We start from the raw sequence: 26,421 nt of genomic DNA, 5'->3' as shown, positions 1-26,421 counted from the left end.
CCTTTTTCTAATTTTTTTTTTTTTTTTAATTGAGGAAGGGCAACAGGACTTTATTGGGGAACAGTGTGTATTTCTGGGACTTTTCCAAGTCAAGTTGTTGTCTTTTCAATCTTAGTTGTGGAGGGCGCAGCTCAGCTCCAGGTCCAGTTGCTGTTGTTAGTTGCAGGGGGCGCAGCCCACCATCCCTTGTGGGAGTCGAGGAGTCGAACCCAAAACCTTGTGGTTGAGAGCTCCCACTCCAACCAACTGAGCCATCTGGCCACCCGGGAGCTGAGCGGCAGCTCACTGACTTCATTCTAGTTGTGGAGGGTGCAGCTCGCTGGCCCATGTGGGAATCGAACTGGCAGCCGCGTTGCCCAGAGCTCACACTGTAACCAACTGAGCCACCCATCCACCCCCCAACACTACTTTTTAGAAAGAATTCCTATTATGGAAACAATGAAGACCCCACCCCCCAACTACCACGGTTCAGCGTCAGGACCTGGTTCGCCAAGGCGGCCACACTGGCAGAGTGACTCACCACACATTCCTAGCCTTTGGGACTTGGCACAATCCCATCTTACACTGGCTACACGGTTTTCCAGCTGTCTGCCGAAGCCCAGAGACTGCTTGGCCCGGCAGAGTCTAAACCATTTGTTCTCTGCCTCTTAGGGGAAAAGTCCGCCGTGCCTGCCTCAGTGATTAGGCCTGAAGGTTCTGGTGTTAGTACAGGCTCTTCTTAGCTCCTTCAGTTCTCTTTTCTTCTTTGTGCATTCTCTGCGGACATGGGCCTTTGTCCACCTCCAGAAATCAGGGTGCTTTCTTGAAGCCTAACTGGGAACCAGCCTCAAGATATGGACACCTCCCTGGGCTGGCTGTGCTCCTGCCCCCACGCCCTCCAGTTAGGGCTCCGATTCAGTCCTTGCTCCTTCTCCATCTAATTAAGGAGTTGTTACCATTTCTATGTCCTAATTCAAGATCAGCTTCCAATTTAGGGCTTCCCTGATGCTGCAGCTGTTCTCCGTCCTCACCTCTAGAGAGGTGAGATCATGTCGCCTGGCCCTCAAATGTTGCTGGGAACCATTTCAGGGGCCTGCCTGGCCTTTCTCCTCATGGAGGTCTGGCAATCCCAGCCATCTTCCTTGGGTACCCTGGCTCCCCACCTCGACACAGGGCTCTCCTGTGCTCAGCTGGGGAAAGAGGATGTGGCCCCGTTGAGACTCAGCAAAAATGGCCCATGCTCTGAGATCAGAGGCCTGGAAAACAGTCTAAGCAGACAGCATGGGTCAGTCCACTTGGTGAAGGATGCAGGCATAGTTCTTTATCTTTGTAACAAACAGGAATCTCAGGCTGGGGACTGGAATTTTTTTTTTTTTTTTTTTTTTTTTTTTTTTTTTTTTTTAACCTCCAGCTGTAAGAACCTTCTGATATTTGCAGCCTGGCTTAAATCCCATGAAAAAGGCATTAGCTTTGCTCCACCTGCCCTACCCTGCTCCACACTATTTACCACATTCTCATTTCCTTCCGTCTCAGGGGGCTCCTCTCCAGCCACTGTGCTGATTTTTGCCTCTTCGAAACACTGTTAGTTTTTAAACTGCAAGTAGCCCCCTCCACCCTTGGGAGAGGGGTGTTTCTGTCTCCTAAGAGCTGCTCTCGGGTGGGATCACAGAAAACTCTTTCAAGCAATGAACAGTTTCCAATTACATAATGCTGCACATTAGCATATTTAATCTACACAACAATTTTTTGGGGGTTTCCTTGTTTCAACTCCATTTGGAAAGAAGGAAAGTGAGGCTCAAAGAACATCAGATGGCTAGTTAAGAGGCAGACCTCAGATAAATCAAATAATTTAGGATTTTCTGACCCTAAATCATTACAACCAAGAAAATATTCAGTCCCTGCCACACGTGCGTTTTTCTTCCATGTCTCTTGCTCCTATGGCACAGTGCAGAAATCTTGCAACCCAGACTTTTCACTACTGTGAGTTTCCTGAAGTAAAATGCTGCTTGTCACCGAGCAGCAGGGACTGCGACCCCATTGCCGCACACAATGACTTACAGTAAGGCTCGAAATGTGTCTTCCTCCTGCCTTTCAGCATTCTGATAAGCTGGCTACTGGCAAGTCACGTCCATCCCTTAACTGGGTGAAGCGCACTCGCCCTGGGACACAGGCAGCCGCACAGAGTCCCCGCCTCACCTCCTAGTGACAGCAGCAACGACCGGCCAGCTCCACTTCCATGGAGACCGGGCCTTAACCATGGACACTGATCCAATGACCCAAAGCCGCTTTTTGCTGAGGTACATTTCAAAGCCAACTATTTTTCATTAGAAATGTTCAGGAGGTTTTGAACAAGACTTGTCAGGACAGGAGTCACCAATCAATATCAGGCCTGTGCTCCACAAAACCCTATTTGGTCTTCGTTATGCAAGGGAGGAAAGAGTAACGCATGGTAACCAGGTGTTCTAAATACTACTAATGAGGGCAGATGACATCAGACGCCTGAGAGGGACATGACATCATTCCATCACTTAGGGAACGTCTTGTCCAGGAATGTATAATCTGAATCTAATCTCACCCAAACTGGGGACCATCCTAGAAAATAATTGACCTTCCTCTCGAGTAATGTCAATATCATGAAATAGGAAAGGGTGCAGAATGATTCTAGACCAAAGAGACATTTTAACTAAATACAATACATGATTCTGGATAGGGATTTGCGCTAGAGAATAAAATGCTATAAAGGCCATCATTGGGACAATTAACAAAAGGAAATATACAGATAAAAAGTAGTATAATGATAAATTCCTGGGTTTTATAACTTTATTGTGGTTCTATTAAGAGAATACCCTTGTACTTGAGAAATACAAACTGATGTATTAAGGGGTAAAGGGGCATGATATTACCTAATCTCAAATAATTCAGAAAAAAATAATGTGTGTTTATGTGTGGAGGTAAAGAGAGGGAGGGAGGGAGAAAGAGGGAGAATAAAATAAAATAATAAATATGGTAAAAACAAATGTGGCAAAATGTTAAAAATTGGTAAATCCAGGTAAAAAGTATGCAGGAATTCTCTGCATTATTCTTGCAACTTTTCTGTAAGTTTGAAATTATTTTTTATAAAAAATAATTCTATGACAGTAGCATTGAAATTCCCAATTAAAGAAAAGATCCAATGATTTGGGGGAAGGGGGACAAAAACTACGTACATCCAGTGAGCGTGCGCTGCTCCCGAGTAGCTAGAGCCACAGCTCACAGCTCGCAGGAGTGTGCACTCTAGGCCTCTAATCACATATTTAAAAAGACCTGGTCTTGGGTATTGCACGTGGCCACAGTGTAACCTCCATGACCTCCCTGGATCAGGAGGTCCTCAGGATCTTATTAGCACACGAGGATGGGGCTGAGGAAAAGTTTTCTCTGGGACCCTGGCCAGCAAACTGATCACAGGCCCTAATCCAGCCATTTGGAATCCAGTCCTTTTCAGCATTTTCATGCAACTACCAAATTCACCTTGGACACCTCTCCAGGGCTCAAATTCAGAAAACCAAGCAGGGGTTGCCTCCTATAACTGCCTCCCAGCAAATCAGAGCCCCAGGTTGTCAGGCCCTGCTCTTGCAAAGAAGAGTTTCATGCCTTAGCCTATGAGCTCACCTCAAATGCTCGGATCCACATTTACTCTTATCCAGTCAACTCCACAGCACATTTATCACATTTGAAAGAAAATGACCTCGTTGTCATTTTTACACATTTGCCTGCTGGAACCCAAAACTACTGCTGAAGCACTTTTTCCCACTTAAAAATTAAACTTAAAGAATTATTCTTTTAACTGGGATTGATAGATAATACCTATATAAGACCAGCTATATTTCTGCAGTATAATCTTTTTGCCTAATAGCTCTTCCTCAGGGTTCTCTTTCTTTTCCCTACAGGTCCTTCCCATGATTTCACTGACTACATTTGTGTTGATGACTATTAGGGGTCTGGAGAGGAAATCTGCTTGGAGATAGATTCAGACACATCAACGCACAAGTAGTGCACCTATGATTCACCATGTCCCAGACACACCTCATTACTTCCTGTCCACACCATTTCCAGGAGGTACCACTGTCTACCTTGTGGCCCAAGCCAGGGACCTGAGTGACATCCTAATCCACTTCATGTCCACTCTTCACAGCAATGGGAGAGACCTTTTTGAAACTTCAAGTGTAATTGTGTTTCTCCCTGCTTTAAATGTGGCTCCTCAAGAAAGTCTAAACTTCTTAACATAACCCATTAATGAATGGCCCACACTTACTGCTCTGAAAAGCCTTATTATTTTCCACCCTTCCTTTGCATTCTAGGTTCCAGCCATAATCTGTTTTATTTCTCCAGACTTAAAATGTTTTCCTTCACCTCTAGATCTTCATTCATATTATTTTCACTAGCCATGCAGCTCTCGCTTGAACTTCACCTGGCTGGTTTCTTCAGGAATCCTTGGGCAGAGATCTCAGGTCCAGTCAGACCAGCCTCTCCTCCTGTGCCATATGCACTCTGGCCTCAGGACTCTGCTGTCCTCTGCCTAGCACTCTCTTCCTCTGACAATCTCATGGCTTGCCCCTCCTCCTCTAAACCTTTACTCATTTGTCACCGTCCCCAGAAGCTCTTCATAGACCACCATATGCAGAGTTGCACCTTTCACCCTGACACTCTGAACTCGCCTCGTGGCTTGATTTCTCTCTGTATAGCACTCGATCTGACACTTTACATATTTAATTAGTTGTTTGTCTGTCTCCTTCACCAGGATGGAAGTTCCACAAAGACAAGAATTTCCATCTCTTTGCTCGCTACACTAGACCAGCACATTAGGAACATTACCTATATGGAGCAGAGTACATGTGTAGTAAATATTTGTTGACTAAACAAATGAGAGATTCAAATAAACACATTTTTCTGGCTGTTGCCCCCACACATGCAAACATAGGGAGGAGCCCCAACATCCTTTCCGTTTTGAAGTGGAATACCTTCGTACAGCTGTGAAGTGTCATTGTCCGAGGGGAGGCAGTTTGAGAACCTCTGATCCCTGCTATCATATTCTATAACAAAAGAATCATACCTACCTGGAAAATAAAAGCCATTTTCATCACATCTTGCAATAACCTTCTGGCCTTTGAGGTGATCCAATTTCTTTGATTTGATTTTCTTTGTTGGATTGCCTTGAAATTTCTGCTGCTAAAAAACATAAAACATAAATAATTGATAGGAAAAGTCAATGCAGACAGTGAAAATCACAGGTATAACCTTTCCCAGACAATTTAAACAGGATCTAGAACCTTAAAATATAAGATTCAATAAATCCATTATATAATCCAAAATGCAACATACAAAAAAAGCAACCAAATATGCCCGATTCTCAAGGTAAAAGACAACCAATGGATCACAATACTGAGATAAGCCAGTTGTTGTAATGATCAGATGAAGACTTTAAATCAGCAATTCCAACCACAGTCCTTGAGGTAAAAGTAAATACTCTTAATGACTAAGTGTTTTCAGCAGAGAAACAGAAATTATAAAAAAAAATAACCAAATGGAAATTGTAGAAGTGAAAATTATAATATCTGGAAGGGCACAATATAATTGATATGACAGAAGAAAGAAACCTGAAGACAAATTAACAAAAACTATCCAATCTGAAGAACACAGAGAAAAAAAGATTTTAAAAAGTGAGCAACATCCTTCCTGTTCCAGATAACCCGTTGAAAGCCCAGCCCAGTTATAATCTCTCTCGGAAAACTTTACCCCCCAAGCAATTTCAGGGCGGAAAAAAAGGTACATCCATACAAGGGAATATTATTCATCCATTTATATATGAAATGTACAGAAAAAGGCAGGACGACCCCTCACTCTGTGAAGACCTCCCCTGCATGGGCAACAACAGCGAATGCTAGCAACGCAGAGGGCCTCATGTTCATTTTTCATACACTGAAAATGACATCTAAGAACACGCCTTTCTAAGTGGCCAAAGAGTACCAAACCCTCCCTCAGCTCATTCACATACCTGTGAGTTCCCCGAAAGGACCGTGACAGGTACCAAAGGGCCTTGTACATGGAATTCCCGTTTACTCTGCTTTGGTTTGCAATGTTACTACTACCGGCAGCAATCCATTTCTGGTTATTTCCACAGCACATAGCTTTATGGAAGGAACTATCCAATGTACACTCAGTGATTCATCCTGGCTACCATCAATTCAGCTACACCACACACAGAGCAGAGAACCATGGCCAAACACACCTGTGGGGTCAGCTTTCCTACAATGGTTCATGCCACAGAAATAGAGCACTGGTGTCCGGATGGAAGGACATCAATGAGGGCAGCTAACCACGCCGTTCCTTCAGCACCTTTCCAGAAAGATGATCTCCTGCAGTTTTCGAATCTTACTGAAGATCTTAGAGACACGGTACAGTCCGTACCAAAGAACATCCCAGCCCCGATCCCTTCCTGCCATACCTCACCCATGCACAAGGAAAATACATGCATGTCACTGAGTTTTAAAAAGAAATGCATGGAGGACAGAGTCAGAGGGGATCGAGTGCCTGCACTAACCCAACAAGCCCACGTCTGCAGCCGCGATGCCCGCCGGTGCCAGTGAGGGAGTCAGACAAGCAGTGGTGGGAGCAGACAAGTCAGGACACTATCCCCTGGGGATTTCATTTTGCCTTGTCTCCAAAACCCAGAGAATCCAATTCACTTTTTGCCAGATTCCATGACCAGGTGATGTGAAGCAGGGTCCAAAATGGCACACCCTCCTTTTATCTCATCACTTAAGTTCAAGGTCATGCTCTCCAGTTTGCATGAGTGAGGACAGTGAACTTACTAACTGTCTGATGCTTTAAATTTTTCCATTTAACAAACAACACTTCCACATCAGGTACAGAATGCATTTCTAGGATTTAACTAGAACTAGTTTTGGGATCAAAATCCTGCTATAAAACCACTACTTAATATTTTTCCCTGCTCCAAATCATGAGCTTCTCTGTCCATGTTTTATCCTCAAAGCCCACAAGCCTGAGACTGCCGTGATCGAGACAGTACTGGAGCCTCAGGCCTGCTTGGGCCTTTCCTCTCTCTGGGTACCTAATTATGAGGCCAGAACACTGTACACTGTCTCTGTGAATAACTCAACTCCCTTAAAAACCTTGCGAAGAAGGGGCCAGCCTGCAGTGTTTTCTGACCTGTGCAGTGTTGTCTCTCCCCTCATTTAGATTTAGAAGCGTTTCCTCCACCCTGGGAGTAGCTAGACTCTCCAGCCCTTTTAAAAATGGGTTCTGGAGAGAAAATGGGAAAAAGACCTACAGGAAAATGGAAATCAGAGTGGAAATCCCCTGCACAGTCCTTCTCGTCCTGGGGACGACCCACCACCGTAAATGAAATGGAAGGCTTTGGTACAGTGGTTTTCCTCCTAGGCCATTTGCATTTGCACATGAGACAAGCCACCAAACCAAAGGAGTGAAGCTCTAAGTGGAATCTTCTGCCTCAGCCCTGCCCTTTGGAAGAGCTGTCTCCTTGCAAGACCTCTCACAAGTGCAACGGTCAACACTGGGGCTCCTGGGGACACTGAGGATATCACAGGTGAGTCCCAGGCTTACAGGGGAAGCTGCTGCCAGGAAGACGCCCAGAGAGAATCGCCCTCTGCTGTAAGCAGCCTTGGGCACTTGGCCTTGCTCACTCTCATCCTTTCTGTGGTGCCTTGTGCTGTGTGAGTGGCTCCGTAGGAAGCATAGGACACAATAACAGGATGCAGCCTTTACCTAGAAAGGAGACCTCTCCTCCCCACCAGAGTGCAGCACTGGGCTGTGGAGAGAGCTGACTACGCTGAGAGTAAAATCTTCAATCAAACATTAATCAATAGCAACTCAAAGGGCTTTTGTGAAAGGATGAAGAGTGTGTGTGTGAGTGTGTGAGTGTGTGTGTGTGTGTGTGTGTGTGTGTGTGTGTGTGTGTTAGCAGCAAAAGACCTAATAAACACACATCAGATGCTGAATGAAACAGTTTCTTGAGCTTGAAGAACAAACTTGGAATAGTCAGTCTTTGCTCTTTTAGGGGAAAATCTGAAATGTTTTAATTATTTAAATGTGAAAATTACCACAGCTTTGAGATCTGTGATTAGGACCTTACTGACATGGTTCTCCATACACTGCTACTCCAGAGATGGACGGGAGCTACACACTGGAGCTACTCTGTCTCTCTCTCTAGGACTGGTTCCCTAGCCTGAAGGTTAATTATCGTTCAGATGCCCTCTGGTGATGTCCACACAACACCGTGGTGGAGGGACTGGCCAAGGAGGCTGAACTCTGTGTCATGGCAACAGGAGGGGCGTAGCCAGGGAGTTTTCAAGGGGCACTTAGAATAGCAGACTTTCCTTCCATTACGTGGTCCCAATCAAACAAACTTGATTAACTTTTAATTATCCTAACAAAATAATTCCTAATTATAATGCACCCTAGAAGTCATTAATGATGTGAAAGAGAAGAAAACTGGAAAATGACCCAAATATTCAACATTTGAAGAGGTAAATAAACCAGGATAGAAACACACCATGGAATGTTATGGAACCACAAAATATAACAATCTGATGACTCAGTAAAAACACAGAGAAAGTATATGAGATGATGCTCAATTAAAAAGCAGAATATGAAATGGTTATGGATCTATGTAAAATATGTTCGAGGAAATAAAACCTAGAAGTAAATGATCCAAAGTGGTAATAATAAGGCAATCATATAATAAATTTTTCTTTTAATAAACTTTATTTTATTATTAATAATAATTGCTAACACTTATGGGTGGGTTTCATTTCAAAGTTCTTGAAATGTTCATTTTATTCTCATAAGAACCCTACGAAGCAGATACTGTTAATACTTCTATTTTATAAGTAAAAAAACTAAGGTTTGGAGAGACAGAGTAACTAGCCAAGATCACATAGGGATTAGATGACAGGTTGGAGGCTGGACCCTGGTCTGGCTTATATCAAAGTTAGGCTTTTAATCATGACAGCATATGTCTGTTTAGTTTTATTTTGCAGTTAAAAGATGTAGTGTTTAAAAAATAAGACCATAGAAAAACCAAATGGCATTTCCTTTCTGTTGAAAAAAGTTTTTGGCCCCTAACTGTGTTGGTGCTAACTCTTAGACGTCAGTGTGGTAGGGGTGTGAGAGAGAAGGAAGGCCAGTCCAGGGATGGAGTTACCTGAGACAGGGAGGGAGGCAGGAAACAGACGCTTCCATGGTACCCACCTCTCCGAGTGCCCTGCTTCCGTAATTCTCCTTCCTGGCAGCCTCCTGCAGTTCGAGGGCCTGCTGGACATACATCTTTCCAGCTAGGATTTCATTTTCCAGTATCGACAGCTCTTTCAATGAAATGGGCCAATTCAACCGTTCTAATGCCTCATTTAAAGCTGTCTTGTTTTCCAAGTACCTCATTGGTTTGTTTGCATCTAGCCTTAAAAAAAAAAAAAAAATAGGAAGAAGATGAAACAAAAAAAACAAAGAGACCATAATAGAAAAAACATGAAAAGATGAAAAGACGGTATTTTGGTAAACCCTCTCCAGAGAAATATCTGTCAAAGCAGATGTTAGGTACCAACTGACAGAATATCAACCATGTCCTCTGGTGCATGGGGACTTTGACAGCTTGCACATTGCTTAATTTGATTATCTGATTTTAAGAACGTTTGATACACATGCCATTTTTTTTCAACAATTTGTTTTGGCATAATTTGAACCCATTCCTTTTCCCCCAGGTCTAACGTTTGGCAGAACCAAGAATGAGCTTCAAAGAGATTTCATACAACTATCTCTAGCAGTGACTCTGGAAAACAAAGCAAAGCAAAACAAAACAAAGCCCAAATATTTGCCTCACTTCAGTAATTCTTCTACTAGCTCATTTTTGCTATTTTGATCTCCTCTCCTCCTTATACGTTTAAGTAAGCCTAAACTTTCTGGCTTCATTGTTTTGGTATTCAAAGAATAGAAGCCAAACTTTCTATGAGCTGGTGAACAGGCTGTGAGATGCCAGGGGAAGCCAGTGTGGTGAGGTGGCCCAGATCCTGGATTCTAGTTCCAGTCCCAGCTACTTCGCAGTCAGAATCTCCTGGAAGGAGAGAGAAGGTAGGGTACGGTGGGGAGAGAAAGGGGTCATTCATAATTATCGTTCCGTTACTGCTGGAAGTGGCATTTCCTTTAGCTGTATGGTACTGGGAGAGTAGAATGGAACCCAGCACAACCACAGGACTCAACCCACAAACAAACCTGTCTCCAGAGGAGAGCAAAACTTCTTATTAAAAATCTGAATTGGAGTGATGTAAGTAAGATGGTGAAATAAGAAACCCCAGGCCCTCAGAAATAACGACTTTATGACAATATATGGACCAAACTGCCTTTGTGAGAATTCCAGAAGCCAGTGAAGAGCTTGCAGCGCTCCACAAAGCCAAGAAGAGCAGGCACTGAAATGGGCAAGAAAGTGCATTTTGCCTGGCCTAGCCCATCCCCTCCCCAGGCACAATGCACTGCAATTGGGAGAAAACTCCTAAAACCCTTGGGAGGGAAAAAGAGGGAGCATGCATCCAACATTCTGGCCTTAGGGGTGTTGCCAGGGAGACTGCTTTCTGTCTCATCTGACTCAGTACTAACGGGAATGGCTCTATACTTTAGACATCAGGTTAGGAGCCCCTGAGAAAAAAAGGTGAGTTCCATGGCTTGTTACAGCACCAGAACAACTACAGTACCAAAGACAGATGCCAGGGAAGCAAGAGATTATGGGCTACTGAGAAGAAACAGGGGCACACACTTTGAGAAATCACACACACACATAAGCCTAGAGAAGACATATCCCCAGAAAAGGGTTGAGAGTTCCCCAGAATCTCTAGCCTGTAAGAAGCCAGTCTATAAAGACTGGGAGAGGTGTCTGGTTTTTCAAATATTCAAAACTTAACTAAAGTTTCTAAGGCATACAAAGAAACAGGGAACGATGACCCTACTGATGGAATAAAAGATGGCCAGAATTACACCAATGCCAACACAGAAAAAGATACTAAAGAAAAGAATGTGACAAGACCATTTCCTTTATGAATACAGAGATAAATAGTGTCAACAAAACAGTAGCAAACCAAATCCATCAGAGCATTAAAAAGATTACACACCATGACCAAGTGGGATTTATCCCAGGAATGCAAGGTGGTTCAACCTAATAAAATCAATTGATTTAATACACCATAACACATCAATACAACAAAGGGGGAAAAAAACCCACATGATCATCTCAATACACAGAAAATGCGTTTGACAAATTTCCATTTATGGAAAACCCACAGCTAACATCCTACTCAATGGTGAAAGAATGAAAGCTTTCTCCCTATGATCAGGAACAAGACAAGATGCCCCCCTTCACCACTGTTATTCAACATCGTATTGGAAGTTCTGGCCAGAGCAATTAGGCAAGAGAAAGAAACAAAAGGCATCCAAATTGAAAAAGAGAAGTAAAACTATCTCTATTTGCAGATAGAGATAACCTCACTCCATAAATAAAAACTGATACAGAATTGATCAATGACCCAGATGTAAAAGTTAAAACCAGAAAAGTATTAGAAGGAAACATGGGTAAATCTTCATGACCTCATATTTGCCAATGGATTGATTCCTTAAATTTGACACAAAAAGCATGAACAACAAAAGAAAAAATAGATGAATTGATTTCCTAAAAATTAAAAACTTTTGGGCAAAAAGGAAAATCAAGAATGTGAAAGGACAATGTATAGAATGGGAAAATACTGGCAAATCATACATCTGATAAAGGTTGAATATCCAGAACTCTTACAACTCAGCAAAAAGACAAACAACTCAATTTAAAAATGAGCCAGACTTAATATTGAATAGATATTTCTCTGAAGAATAGATATTTCTCTGAAGAATATACATGGCCAACAACCACATGAAAGGATGTCCAACATTCTTGATCATTAAGCAAATGCAAATGAATACCACAATGAGATATCACTTCACACCCACATTAGGATGGCTTTAGTTAAAAAACAAAAACAAACAAACAAACAGAACAGTAGGAAAATAACAAGTATTGGCAAATGGGTTCATATATTGCTGGTGGGAGTGTAAAATGGTAGATCTGCCATGGTGAACAGTTTGGTAGTTATTCAAAAATTACCCTGTGATCCAGCAAAACCCCTCCTAGGTATGTACTCAGAGAAGTGAAGACATATGAGGTGATCAAACTATACGGTGAATGTCTAAATAAAAAAAAATTATTGCAGTAAAAGACACATTGCCATTAATTACCCTCAAAATACTCCCTCTTTCTTTGAACACACTTATCCCATCTTTCTTGTCACTTTCTGATGCAGTTCTGGAAGTCCTCTTTCTTGAGTGTCTTTAGTTGTGTTGTCATGGCTGCCTCGATGTCCTGAATCATTTTGACTTTGGGGAAGAACCAGAAGTTGCACAGTGCCAAATCCGGTGAACAAGGTGGATGAGGACACACCGTAATGTTTTTATGCGACAGAAATTGCTGTATACCAGAAGCGATGTGTGACATGGTGTGGGGACAGAGCCCCAGAAAGTAGTTTACATGCTCTTGGCCTCACGTGGAAAGATGCTGGCTCGGGTAGTAGATGGCCGTCAGCTGTGGCTGATTGGCCGTCAGCTGTAGCCAGTTGGCCAATTAGCTGCCAATATAACTGCTGCGGCTACGGAGGAGAGCCGAGGAGAGTGGAGGAGAGTCGTCGGTGGGTTGCAGACAAAAGGGACAGCAGGTCGCACGTCCAGTGAACCCAGCCTCCAGTGAGACCGTAGTGGTATGACTCCCCTACCTATGGCTCCGTGGGTGTTCCTTTTTGGCCTCACCATCATATCCTGCGTTCTTATGTGGGGAGCGGGAGCAGAGACCCCGCAGTCTGCCCCGCATGAAAAATGGCGCAGAGAGCAGGGTATGGTGTCGGCTGAAACTCTCCAGAATATACTGGAGCAGTTTACACGTATAAAAGCTCAGCTTCGTAAGCAGAGTACGGTGCTGGCCACAACCTACTGAAGCATGGTGGAGCGGTTTGTGCATGTGAGAGCCCAGCTTCGGAAGGCCCATGAGGAGCGACACCGGGAACGGGAGGCACGATCTGCCTGGGAGACTCGAGCCTCCAGCTGGCACATCACCCTCTTGGCCATGGACGGTGTTGCCTTCATTTTGGTGATCTGCTACGGCCTTAAGCTCCGAGAGTTGTGGACATCTTACACCGAGGCCTCCATCCACTCAGACACCTGGCACAGCGAGCAAGATTCCGACCAGGTAGGAATGGCGTCTTGACTCTGGGCAGGAGGACGTGTGGCCCCCACACAGTGTGTGGTGCCCAGTGGCCACTGTTCTCAGGAGTTGGACCCCCAAGGAGGGGTGGGAGGACATGGACGGCTCTCCGGCCAGTGTGGAGAGGGCCCTGCAGGCTCTGGCTGAGCAGTTGCCAGAGGAGGAGAAGGCTACAGCCGGCCGCGTGGGCTGGATGTTCCTCACGGCCTTGAGTCTCAACACAGAAAATGTGCTTAATGAAGTGGCCCGGGTGCCTGACCAGGTGTCCCGGTTGGAAGTGCTGGAAGCCCGGGTCCGCCTGTTAGAACAGGGGCCCCAAGGTGGAGACTCTGAGGCAGAGGCGGAGGAAGCAAATGGAGACAATGTAGCTCCCAACCCCCAAGCCCGGCCAATCTTGAAGCAAAGGGTAAAACGTGAGCAACCTTTGGGCCCCGGGGGCGTTGCTGCTGGCAACCCAGCTGTGACTGAGTTCACAACCTACACCCCTTACACTCCCACTGAGTTGCAGGAGCTGGGGAGGCAGTACAGACAGCGCCCTGGAGAGCCAGTCTCGGCTTGGCTATTACGTTTATGGGATGAGGGAGCAGACAGCATTCTCTGCTCCCCAGGCGAGATGGAAAAGCTAGCCTTCGTGACAGTGCATCCGTCCCTGCGACAAAGGTTACAAAACTGCCATAGGTTGGCCAACAACCAGGGCAACCATTCTCTAATGGCGTGGCTCACGGCTGCGGTACGCACCGTATGGGAACAGGCTGGCGAGCTGCCAGACACTGTGAGTCAATGGCAGTCATATACAGAACTTACGCAAATAATCCGTGAAATGGGTATGAGACATGCTATTTTTAACCTCAACATGCAGGGCCCAGATGACGAGCTTTTTACTGCCAGCATGAGAGATCTGGTTTTGGATACTGCACCTGCGAGTGCTTTTGGGTCTTTGGTTGCTATTCTTACATCGTATGTAGGGCGACGGATCCATGAAGTTACAACTGCCATGGCCACCCTAGGGGATGTTGAAAGCCGGAGGTGAAGGAAGTTAAGACAGGAGGTCCGCACAGTTGAGACCTGGAAGCCCAAACCAAAGGTAAAGGGGCGAGGTCGCGAGCCTCAGAGAGTAACACGCGCACAGATGTGGCGTGATCTCGTGGCAGCAGGGGTCAATAGGAAGAAAATAGACCGACAACCCAATGCACTCCTGCTGGAACTTTGGAAACAGTTGCGTCCGGAACAACAATTCCGGAGAAGCATAAAGGAGGAGTCTGGCAAAGCGCGACCCGTGTCCCTCCAGGACTTCATGCAGCCGCTTGAGGCCGACTCCTTGCAGCTTGATTAGGGGTGGGGCCAAGGTACCCGGTCAGAGGGGACGAGCAGGGACCGGAGGCCCTACGTGGAACTGTCCATACATTGGTCCCCTTCGAATGTGCAGAGGGTTTTGGCTCTAGTTGACACTGGCGCTGACTGCAGTCTCGTTTATGGGAACCCAGAACTGTTCCCTGGACCAGCAATCTGCATTGATGGCTACGGGGGAAAGACTGTGACTGTAAAAGCTGTTTCCTTACCACTGGGTATAGGAAGGTTTCCCCCTCGTACCTATAAGGTTTATGTCTCCCCCGTTACGGAGTATATTCTAGGGGTGGTCGTGCTACATGGCCTCAGCTTACAGACGTCGGTAGGAGAGTTCCGTCTCCGGATCCGGGTGGTGAAAGCGGTGACACGCGGGCATGCTCACCACCCTCCTCAAGTGTTGCCACAGCCCTGGCACGTGGTTACAGTGCGACAGTATCGCCTGCCACAAGGACAGGAGGAGATTGGTCATACAATATTGCAATTGGAGAAGGCACATATTGTGAGGCCAACGCACAGTCCCTTTAACTCCCCAGTATGGCCTGTCAAGAAGCCAGATGGGACCTGGCAAATGACTGTGGACTATAGGGAGTTAAATAAGGTGACGCCACCCTTGCACGCTGCAGTGCCTCCAATTCATTATTTAATGGATCGTCTGATTGTCCGCCTGGGAACATATCACTATGTAGTGGACTTGGCCAATGCTTTTTTCTCCATTGACATTGCACCTGAGTGTCAAGAGCAGTTTGCTTTTACGTGGGATGGGCGGCAGTGGACTTTTCAAGTCTTTCCGCAAGGATACTTGCACAGCCCCACTATCTGCTATGGCTCGTAGCCCAGGATTTGGCACAGTGGGATCGCCCATCCTCTGTGGCCTTGTTTCATTATGTTGATGACATTCTGTTAACCTCAGATTCTCTTTCTGATTTACAGCAAGCAGCTCCCTCTCTTCTCCGCCACCTGAAGTCGCGGCTGGGCGGTGAATGAGGAAAAGGTCCAAGGCCCTGGCTTATCGGTCAAGCTTTTGGGTGTTGTGTGGTCGGGTAAGACAAAGGTTATACCTGAGGATGCCTGGTTTACCGATGGTTCTAGCTGAGGGGCTGCAGCTGTTTGGACGGCTATTGGTGTGCAGCCCAAAACAGACACCGTTTGGTTTGATACTGGGACGGGCCAGAGTAGCCAGTGGGCTGAATTACGGGCTGTGTGGATGGTAATCAGCCACGAGCCTGGGCCCCTAGTTATTTGCACTGACAGCTGGGCGGTGTTCCGGGGCCTAACGTTGTGGCTCCCTACATGGAAACACCAAAACTGGTTGGTGGGACACCGTCCACTGTGGGGTCAAGCCATGTGGCAGGACCTCTGGGACCTAGGGCAGAGAAAGGAGGTGACCTTAATGCATGTCACAGGTCACTCCCCCTTAGTGTCCCCAGGTAATGATGAAGCAGACGCCCTAGCACGGGTACGATGGTTAGAGCGGGCTCCTGCCACTGATGTGGCCCATTGGCTGCATAGGAAACTGCAGCACGCTGGAAGCCGAACCATGTGGCAGGTGAGCAGGCGCTGGGCCTGCCTTTGAAATGTCAGGAGATAGCAGATGCCTGCTATGACTGTGCCGTCTGTGCCCAGGACAGCCCCCAAAGGCAGAGGCTCCCCTGGGAGACACAGCAGATTACATGAGGGAGGGTGCCCCTCACTCGCTGGCAAGTGGATTACATTGGACCCCTGCCTAAGGCCCGCAATGTGATATATGCATTTACAGCAGTGGACACTGCTACGGGGTTGATGTTTGCTTGGCCCTGTCCGGCTGCAGATCAGCGGCATACAGTGGTTGCCCTTACATGCTGTGCGCCCTCTATTGGCACCCCCAAGTCATTGAAAGTGACAGGGGTACCCATTTTACGGGGCAAGAAGTGCAGCGCTGGGCTGCCAGGATGGACGTGCAATGGTTGTTTCATGCTCCGTATAACCCACAAGCAGCTGACATGATTGAACGCTGTAATGGCCTTTTGAAGCAAGGTCTCTGGGTATCAAAACACCCTCCCACGATGCGTGACTGGGCCTCGCGTCTATGGGACGTCCTGAGAGTCCTGAATGAGAGACCACAGAAGGGAGGGCCTGCGCCAGTAGAAGCTCTGCTACATCGAACGGCCGCTCCCATTCAATTACAAGTTACCACCAGTGAGACTCTGTTAAAGCCAGGCTACGGCAGAAATGGGAACATTTTGCTGCCAGCACCCACATGCTTGAAAGCAGGGGAACGGCAGCAATGGACTTGGCCCTGGCAGGTCAAAAGCCCCCACTGTCGATGGTTGGGCCTGATAGCCCCATGGGGGGCTGGTTTGACTCATGATTTGCAAGTGACACCAGGGGTGGTGGCTGAGTGGCCACCGCAAGTGACTGTAGTATACGGAGGTCCCGATACCAGGATGATTTTGCGGGGAACCTATGTGCTCTCACTATGGCCTATTATGGGGTCCCCTGTTCTGTTACATGTTGAAACTATGCAAGGGACCCCAAGCACTGCCATAAAGGTCTGGTACCACAAACCGGGAAAGGTGCCAGTGGCAGCGACCCTCCTTTCCCAGGACAAAAAGCTAGCATGTATCCTCCCAGATGGGAGGGATTTGCCATTGTTGGTTCCTAAGACTACTGTTTCTTTTCGTCCGTAGGTGTCAGTAGGCTAATATGGCACAGGGACCCTCGCGGAAGACGCTTGTCGCGTAGATTGTGAGGCGAGGCCCTGTAGGGGTGGAGTGTGGGGACAGAGCCCCAGAGAGTAGTTTACAGGCTCGGCCTCACATGGAAAGGTGCTGGCTCGGGTAGTAGATGGCTGTCAGCTGTGGCTGATTGGCCGTCAGCTGTAGCCAGTTAGCCAATTGGCCGCTAATATAACTGCTGTGGCTACGGAGGAGAGCCGAGGAGAGCCGAGGAGAGTGGAGGAGAGTCGTCAGTCAGTTGGCAGAAAAACGGACAGCAGGTCGCACGTCCGGTGAACCCAGCCTCCAGTGAGATCATAGTGGTATGACTCCCCTACCTATGGCTCCGTGGGTGTTCCTTTTTGGCCTCACCATATCCTGCGTTCTTATGTGGGGAGCGGGAGCAGAGACCCCGCAGGCCGCCCCGCACGACACATGGAGTGTTATCATGATGGAGAATGATTTACAGCACACTTTAAAACAAACCTTATTTCAACTGTAACTCCCACCTGACTGACTGCACTGAATAAGTTGAAACTTGTCACACTGTTACTAAGTTTCAACAGTGCCGCTTCCTATATTGAAGATCCCTGCCTTTCCATTGGATGGCACTCAGCAGCAGCATTTACTGTATTTTGTGATCACAACGGAAAGGCTCTGTGTCTCACTTCGCTTCTGGTACAGTAATTTCTGTCAAATAAAAACATTATGGTGTGTCTTCATCCACTTTATTCATCGGATCTGGCACCACGTGACTTCTGGCTCTTCCCCAAAGTCAAAATGACCATGAAAGGTAAACGTTTTCAATCAATTCAGGACATCGAGGCAGCCATGACAGCACAACTAAAGACCCTCATAAAAGAGGACTTCCAGACCTGCTTCGAAAGTGGCAAGAATGATGGGATAAGTGTGTTTGAAGCGAGGGGGAGTATGTTGAGGTGGATTAATGGCAATGTGTCTTTTACTATAATAATTTTATCTTATTTAAAAATTCACCGTATTTGTTGATCGTACCTCATATGTCCACACAGAAACTTCTATGTGAATGTCTGTATGTCTATTACAGCATTGTTCATAACAGCCCCAAAGTGGGAACAACCCAAATATCCATCAATGGAAGAATGGAAAAAGAAACTGGTATATACACACAATGGATCATTACTGAGGCATCAAAACGAATGAATACTATATATGCTACTATTAGATGAACGTTGAAAGCATTAGCTTTACATTAACTAAGCAAAAGAAGCCAGACACAAAAGGTCACATGTTGTCTGTTCCTTTCTGTGATATATCCAGAACAGGCAAATACACAGAAAGCAGACCGGAGGGGAAGGAAGAACGGGAAAGGATTACTTAATGGGTATTAGGTTTTTTCTAAGGTTATAAAAAAGTTTTGAAAGTGGAGGGAGGTGGTGGTTTGCACAATATTTTGAATATTTTAAACACCATTGAATTGCACACTTCAGAACAGTTATGCGGATTTCACACACACGCACACGCACACAAAGTGAGGAGGAACTGGCTTACTTTTCTTTTTCTTCTTGAGATAATGCTTGCCAAACAAGTTTATTCAAGCGCCTGTTTAAAAAAACAAAGAAACAATTACTTAGTACCAATTCTTGGTTTCATAGCAAAAGGCTGACCTGAGGCTGTGAAGGGCACTGCAGGGTCGCCGCCATTTGTTCCGAGACTGGATATGTGCCCTCCCTCCTCCGCACCAGGTAGAAGCCTTCGGCTTCATGGCAGTCCTGGTAAACACGCGAGAAGGGCAGAGCTCTGAGCTCAGTCAGGTAAAGCCCAGGCTGAGAAAAGGCAGTAAACAAGCTGGTCCTTGTCATTGCCACATGAAGGTGTTTCTAAAAACCCACCACTTTTCTTCCTAAGGAGAAATGTAAGTGTGCCCTTCGCGTGCCCTGTAGACACTCCTCTGCCTGGACTCTCAGCGCAGAAGAGATTAAAAGGGCCGCACTTTAACAGGACTGGAATGCACTTCAGCGATCAAACTGCCTGACCTCCTTGTTTTCCAAATGAGGCCACCTAGAGGGGCAGACTAAAGAAGCAGCTTGCTTCCCCCCAAGCTACCCTGTTTCCCCGAAAATAAGGCCTAGCCAGACAGTCAGCTCTCATGCGTCTTTTGGAGCAAAAATTAATATAAGACCTGGCATTACATTATATTATTATATTGTATTATATTACGTTATAAAGACACAGTTTTATATTATAGTAAGATAAGACCGGGTCTTACATTAATTTTTGCTCCAAAAGACGCATTAGAACTGATTGTCCGGCTAGGTCTTATTTTGGGGGAAACACGGTAGTTGGCGATGCTGAGACTAGAACTCAGCACTGGACATGTCTGCAGAGGTGCTGTCAAGCCCAGAGGAAGTCAGAGCCAGTGGTCTCTATGGGGTGGGCCGAGCACCTTCTCTTGTTACTGATCAGTGATGCTTGTTTCTGAGTTTCCAGCCCAGCAAGGGAATGCTATTCATTACCCAAATCAGGCTTCCCAGAGTTCAGGGCCCAGGACACGCTCCAGGGCTGTCACTCTCCAGGAGGAATTCTTCTAACCACTGGCCCTGGCACCAGTGCACAGGGCTCTGGGAACACACTTTGGGGGATGTTATCCTGCCCTGATTCCCTACTGTGAGGTCGGTGAGATCACAGAGAGGCGGTCTGGCACGGTGGTGTAGAGCACAGGCCCTGGAGGCAGACCTCCTGGGCCAGAGCTCCGCTACCTTCCCTTCTTACTAGACTTGGGCACAGAACTTTTCTGAGGGCAGTCCCTATGGGATGTGGGGCACTGGACACGAGGGACGCTCTGTGGCTGGCCCAGCCCCTTGTCTGGGGGTTATACTGCCCCCAGTTTTCCTCTTTGTTTTAAGAGAGTGAAATCTGGTGCAGGCGGCCTTCACGAGCTCTAGCTCACAAATATACTTGTACCAAGAACTGACTCGTGCAAAACAACTTGTCATTAACGACACTTCCGAAGTCTGGGCAGCAGCCCGAGCATTTTGGAGAGATTACTAAGCAGAGATTACTAAACATGGAGCCAGCTTAGAACTGATGCTTCTCCTGTGGGTCTGAGGGCTGCAATCTTGACCTTAGACTCACAATCAAAACAAGCTGCACAAAAATCAGCCCAGATTGCCAGCCTGAGCAATCTTCACACAAAACGCATGCTCAGACTCACAAAGCCAAGATTGATGACTCCATTCCTAAAATACTGAAACAGAAGTACTCCACACAAGGGCATTAAGTGTGACCAAAACAGTTAGTTTATGTCACTATTTTGGCAAAAGGGCGGTGAGCTTCCCATTGGCCTGGTCATTGCCAACCACGCAGGTTTAGAGTTACATCTGGCTTCCATGTGGTGGGAAATTCCTTAGCACTGTTATTGGGGGTGGGCTGGGAGGTAACCAAGTTTCATCATTACTTTCCATATTATGCATACCTTTAGGGAGGTAGAGCAAGATGGAAAAAGGAATTGACGCTTATACCAACAAAATTCTTAAATACTACTGATTGCAAAAGATCGGTAAGTTTGGCTCTGTATAATATTAATGTTAATATTAATATTACTCAACAACAATAACAAACAACTCATTTAATATAAGCGCCAAATTACGAACACCAACTAATACTAAATCAATCAGTAATATTAAATATTAGTCATATTAAAATAAATGTTATTATTAATAATACAATATAGTATGATATTTCTCTAAAAGGCTTTTCCAGATTCACTCACTGGAAGGAAGCAGCAGAACAAATCACCGACTATGTATTTTAGTCTTGCTATTAAGGAAGAAGGAGTCTCTTCCACCTGGGAAGGAGGGCTCCCTGTGACCTGGAAACCTTGGGAAGAACTGTGTGACTATGACACTCCATCTCTTTCTAGTTAATGTTAGGGTCAGCAGACTCAGGGCATGAAAGGGGCAAGTAATTAACACGAATTGCTCTTTACGCGTAACCTGCCTAGCCCTCACAACTGCTCTGTGAGGTAGAGTTTGTAAATGAGTCTGAAGCACACAACTGTCACATGACTTGCCAAGTAGATGAGACAGCCAAGACAGCCAAGAATGAGACCCAGAATTGTCTCGCCTCAACACCCCAACTTGTGGCCCTGAACCAGGCTTTCACAGACCAGGTAATTACAGAAGTCAAATATTTGAATGATTCAAGCAAACTAAATTATAATATAAATGATATTATACTGTGCTCGCTTCGGCAGCACATATACTAAAATGATATTATTATATTACATCTTGAATAACTGAATTTGAAGAATTTTAATGATTAAAGTTGCATCAGATCAAATTCAAATTAAATTCCAATAGTCAAATATGCATATAGTGACAGCTGCTGGGAAGAGAGGACAAAGGAGGAAGCAAGGCTGCCAAGCTCCTGCCCTTGGGATCTGACATCTTCGCAGGGGACATACAGGTCTGTGCAGAAGCTGTGAGTGCTCAGGGCTGCATACAGGGTGGGTGGTGGAGACTCACAGGGGAAAGCCCTCTCTGCAAGGGGCCACTGGTACCAAGGGAAGAAGGGATGAGAGAGTCCAAGGGATGGGGGGGACAGGAAGAGGGGCAACAGAGCTTGGATGCAAGAAAAGGCGTGCCTGGAGCATGGGAGGCACAGAAGGGGCAACTGCAGTGTGAGGGGATAGCTACAGAGCAAAGTTTCAGGCCCATGGGAAAGTGTGAGTCTTGACATAGCTCATCCTGCCTGGGAGAGAAGAGAGAAGCGAAGGGCAGAGAAAGACTCAGAGAAATCCTGGGAGCCATGGAGATGGTTGAAGGAGCTCATGCAAGACAGCCTCCCTTCTTGGGTGAGGGCAGCAGAAAAGTCTCACGTGAAACGAGGCTGGGAGAGGCCTATGATGAGCAAGGTGGGGAAGGCCCCCTCTGCACCAGACTGTGTGCCCCATGTGGCAGCAGTCAGGCTTCATACGTCTTTTGAACACACACTAGACACACTGCAGTGACAACAGGCCAGTATATGCTGGCTGGGGACACCGTTACTTTTCGTGTGCTTTATTTCATTTTTCCCACCCATGCGCTAGTAAATGAAAACCCAATCGCACAGCTTCCAGGACCAAGAAGCGAGCACGCTAGTTTCAATTAGTGCTGTGCACCAAGGATTAATTAAGTGCTGGGTGTGGGGAGGGGAGGTGAGTCGAGAACTAGGACAGGGTGAGACGGGGTCATCTGCCCTGTGAGAAAGGGCCCCTATCTCAGCACTAACACAGGCCCATGTAAAAGTGCAATTTTCGCTCTAGGCAACTTGACCTTCTTTTTGATCCTGATATAACAATGGCACATAGCAGCACCAACTTATGTTACCTCCACTATCTCACTGTTGGAGAGTTCTATTAGTCACTTTACAGAAGGTTAGGCACTGAAATGACCAAATGCACTCTGCTAAAGGGAAATGTAAAGACCTCGTGGAAACATGCGATATGTATAGATTTTGGAAAGGAGAGACGGTTTCCTTAGAATTCTGCTGGGTACACATAGGTGATGCCCTGAGCGCCTGGCACACAGAAGTGTCTGTGTTTGCTGCTGCTGCTGCTTCTGCTGCTGCTACTGCTGCAGAGTTTGGCGTTCCTATGCACAAGTTTAGACAGTTGCTCCAGATGAAATAATCTCAGCTAAAAAAAAGAGAAAACAAACTCCACAGCCATTAGACACAGCTGGAAGTAATACTCACTTTTCATAGGACTTAATTGCCTGTTCCACCTTTTGCTTGTAGATATTGAACTTGACTCCTTGGGGGTTAATTAATGTCATCTTATTTGTGTCGCTGCACACATGTGCCAAAGGGAACACCTACACGTCAGTACCAAAGAAAAGCATCATTGCTAGGCTAACATATTCCTTCAAAAGTGGATCTACATGGCTATATAGTATGTTTTTTAATTATAAAACCAACATATGATAATTGTAGAAAGGTAGAAAGCATAGAAATCATTAAGAGAAAGATAAGAATCAGAAATAGCATTACTAGCCATTTCCTTCTGAAAACTATATATTTTAAAAATCACACACACACACACACACACACACACACACAAACTGTTTCAGGAAACTAGTCAGAACGGAATATTATTTTCATAAGCCTCTGTCTAATTGATGAGTGACCAATAAGAAATTGTATCTTGTTGCTACTTTGTAAATTACTAGTTAAACATCTTTTAATCTTAAACATCTGAAAATAAATATATTTATTCCACATTTGATTTTCTTCTGAGACTATCTGATGGGAGTTAACATCTTTTGACCATTTTCCTTATTGGTTTATGAGAGGTTCTTACACATCAGATCGAGGAGCTTGGTGATCAAGGAAAACACATTCTACAAGAACAGCAGAGCACCAGGAAGGGGGCCATCTTTCTGAGTTCTTCCTGCCTGCACCGCTTACTTCCAGGGGATGGGGTGGGGGGTGGGGGTGAGGGGGTGGGGGCTGAGGGGGTGAAGAGGGTGAGGGTAGGGGGTGGGGCTGAAGGGGTGAGGGGGTGGGGGGTCCAGGAGGTGAGGAGGTGGAGGATAGAGAGGTGAGGGGTGGGAGAGGTGAAGGGGTGAGGGGTGGGGGTGAATAGGGAGTGAGGGGTGACAAGGGTTGGGGACTAGGAAGGCGAAGGGAGGCTAGAGGGGTGGGGGATGGGGGTGAGGGGTGGGGGAGGGGAAGAGGCTGCTGTGGGGGGGGTGGGGGGGTGAGAGGGGGGGATGCCTCTGATTCCAGGCCATCTGCACAGAACTTGTAATATTATACGTCTACCTGTTTGCCTGTTGCTTAGCTCTTCCTAGTAGAATGTAAGTTCCATCAGAGGACAAACTGCTTTATTCACTACTGTATTCCTACCACCTAGAGCAGTGCCTGGAGCACACCATATAGTGTGACCTCAACAAATATTTGTTCATAAATAAATAAATAATTACATGTTCACAAAAGGGCATATTCTATATCTTAATATTTAAACAAAAAAGAAAAATAAGGTCTAACAAGAGAATTGTAAGTTATATCATTTCAAAATTGTACCTGATTCCAACCACAAGGAGTATGTAGGCATCTTGGAAATGTGGGAGTTGTTTCTAAGAAGTAAATTTTTACTTTCAATCAAAGTGATATAGTTCATACTCTTATGTTCCCTCTTGCCTCCAAAATCATACAAAAAAATTGTATTGTAGTCATTATTGTTTAGGAAAAAATGCATAGAAAAAAGGAAGAAGGAGAGAAAGGCAAAGAAAGATGAGTGGTTGATAAAGAGATTCTTTTAGAGACAAAAAGTTGAACAGAACTGTGAATGAGTAAGTGGGGTGGAAGCTGTGGGCTGGTTGACTCTGTGCCCAAAGACGGCAGGGGGCTGTGGAAGTTCACCTCTTGGAAAGCAAGTGGAACTATGCCCCACTTAGGCTCCGTGCCTGAAGCCAGCAGTGGTGTGAGGGTTGCCTGCGCCCTAAAGAACGACTGCCCTAATAAGAGAGAACACTGATGCAGCCTCACAATCAAGCCACCCTCGGAATCTATAATATTCCAGTGTCACCCTGGAGTGAGAGGTCTAAATCCCAACGAGGGGATCTCAAGTAGGTTGATTTAGGCCCCCGCAAAACAAGAGAAAAGAGAAAAAAGCAGATTTTTAAAAATCTTGTTAAAATGAGCTCGCACACTAAAATACACCACCAAATTGTGTATGCCAAAACACACACCCCAAAAAAATGCCAAAAATGATAGCTGAGTAAATCAACAATCAAAATGCCAATTCACTTGAGAAGAAATTAACTTATGAGCTATCAAGTGCGATAAGAAGAAATGGATGGGGAAAAATATCATTTTAAATAATAAAATAAAATCTATCTTGGAGAAAACAGACATTGAAAATTACATACATTAATCTTGTAACCATCAAGACCAAAACAAACAAGAAAACTGGCAAAGATTTAGGAAACTGAAGAGAAAGAAATGAGGTTAATAGGCTGCATAGTCAAACCTTGCTAACTTATCAGACACATTAATTCAGCATGTGACTTCTACCAATCTTTGTCAAAGAGAAGGAGCCAGAACAGTGGGTTAAAAGGTGAGTCAACTGGACTTTGAAAACAGAATGAAGCTTGCAGAAATGAAAAAAAAAAAATCTTTCAAAATAGAGCTACATATCACATAAAATTTCCGAGGGAAAAAAAAATCAATCTCAACAAAACGAAAGATGCTTACATTTTTATCACCCCTGGGAACACGCCCCCCCCCCCCCAGAAGTCGATAAATAGCTCTACAAGCTTGCCAACTTAAGGCTCAATTACAAATCAACAGCACAAACTATTTAGCAGCCTTATCACATTTCACCATGGTCAGCTTCACTCCTGACTTAGCGTACTTAAAGAAAACTCAAGGTTTAACATTCTACTTCCCTCTTTTGTGGATTTGGATCTCATGCCTTGTGTGGCCATACTGCACTGTAGTGTGGTAGCTGTTCAAATCTGCTCCGTCTGGTTCGTGTGCTTGGAGATTTAGGGAAAAACAAAGTCATACTCCACACCTTCAGTTCGTGGTCTTAGTTTTTACAACATGGTGGTCACGTGGAGGCCCCATGGGATATTCTCTTTATGATGTCAAAGTTAGTGTGATTATGAGGTCAAAAGGGGCATTCTCAAGAGGATGTGGGAGATCAGAATCATGGCGGCCCAGGGGCTGTCAGGAAGCAAGTGGGGAGGAGAGTGTAGCTAATGGAGAAACTGTTTGAGGGGGAGTAAAACCACATGATCACACGTCCTTTGAGAATGGTACTTATCATCCCTCATGATGAAAATCAGGTGTAACCAACTAATGAGAGACCCTTCTAGATAATAGTTGATAGCAAAAGGGAGTCTCAAGGTATTACCTACCTCAATTCTATTAAGGTTAATCTAGAAGTCTTACCAAATTGTGAGAAGATTTTAACTATGAGGGAGGGAGGGAGAGTCACTGACCATAAAGACAGAAGAAATTGCTGGAATTCATGGACAGCCAATTTGAGCTAATTCTGTTAGAATTTTTCTTACTGTTAGACCAGAGATACCCTGTATT

At 45.5% G+C, this 26,421-nt stretch overlaps 1 protein-coding gene across 8 annotated transcripts in view; it reads right to left on the bottom strand.

Moving 5' to 3' along the window:
• Nucleotides 1-26,421, bottom strand: part of VWA3B (von Willebrand factor A domain containing 3B) — a 165,234-nt gene that overhangs the window by 15,730 nt on the left and 123,083 nt on the right. For 7 of the 8 annotated variants that reach the window (XM_074332566.1, XM_074332568.1, XM_074332569.1 and 4 more), the window contains 4 exons: nt 23,071-23,189; nt 18,886-18,936; nt 9,247-9,451; nt 5,073-5,184 (listed from right to left, as the gene is read on the bottom strand). In XM_074332566.1, coding sequence (XP_074188667.1) covers nt 5,073-5,184; nt 9,247-9,451; nt 18,886-18,936; nt 23,071-23,189 — 487 coding nt within the window. The remainder of the gene's footprint in view (nt 1-5,072; nt 5,185-9,246; nt 9,452-18,885; nt 18,937-23,070; nt 23,190-26,421) is intronic. The other variant, XM_074332567.1, reaches the window with a different exon arrangement.

This window comes from Rhinolophus sinicus, linkage group LG05 (assembly GCF_036562045.2).
Source record: "Rhinolophus sinicus isolate RSC01 linkage group LG05, ASM3656204v1, whole genome shotgun sequence".
In the NCBI taxonomy this organism is placed as follows: Eukaryota; Metazoa; Chordata; class Mammalia; order Chiroptera; family Rhinolophidae; genus Rhinolophus; species Rhinolophus sinicus.
The sequence above is the reverse complement of the archived record's forward strand: the minus strand, read 5'-3'. Positions and strand labels throughout refer to the sequence as shown.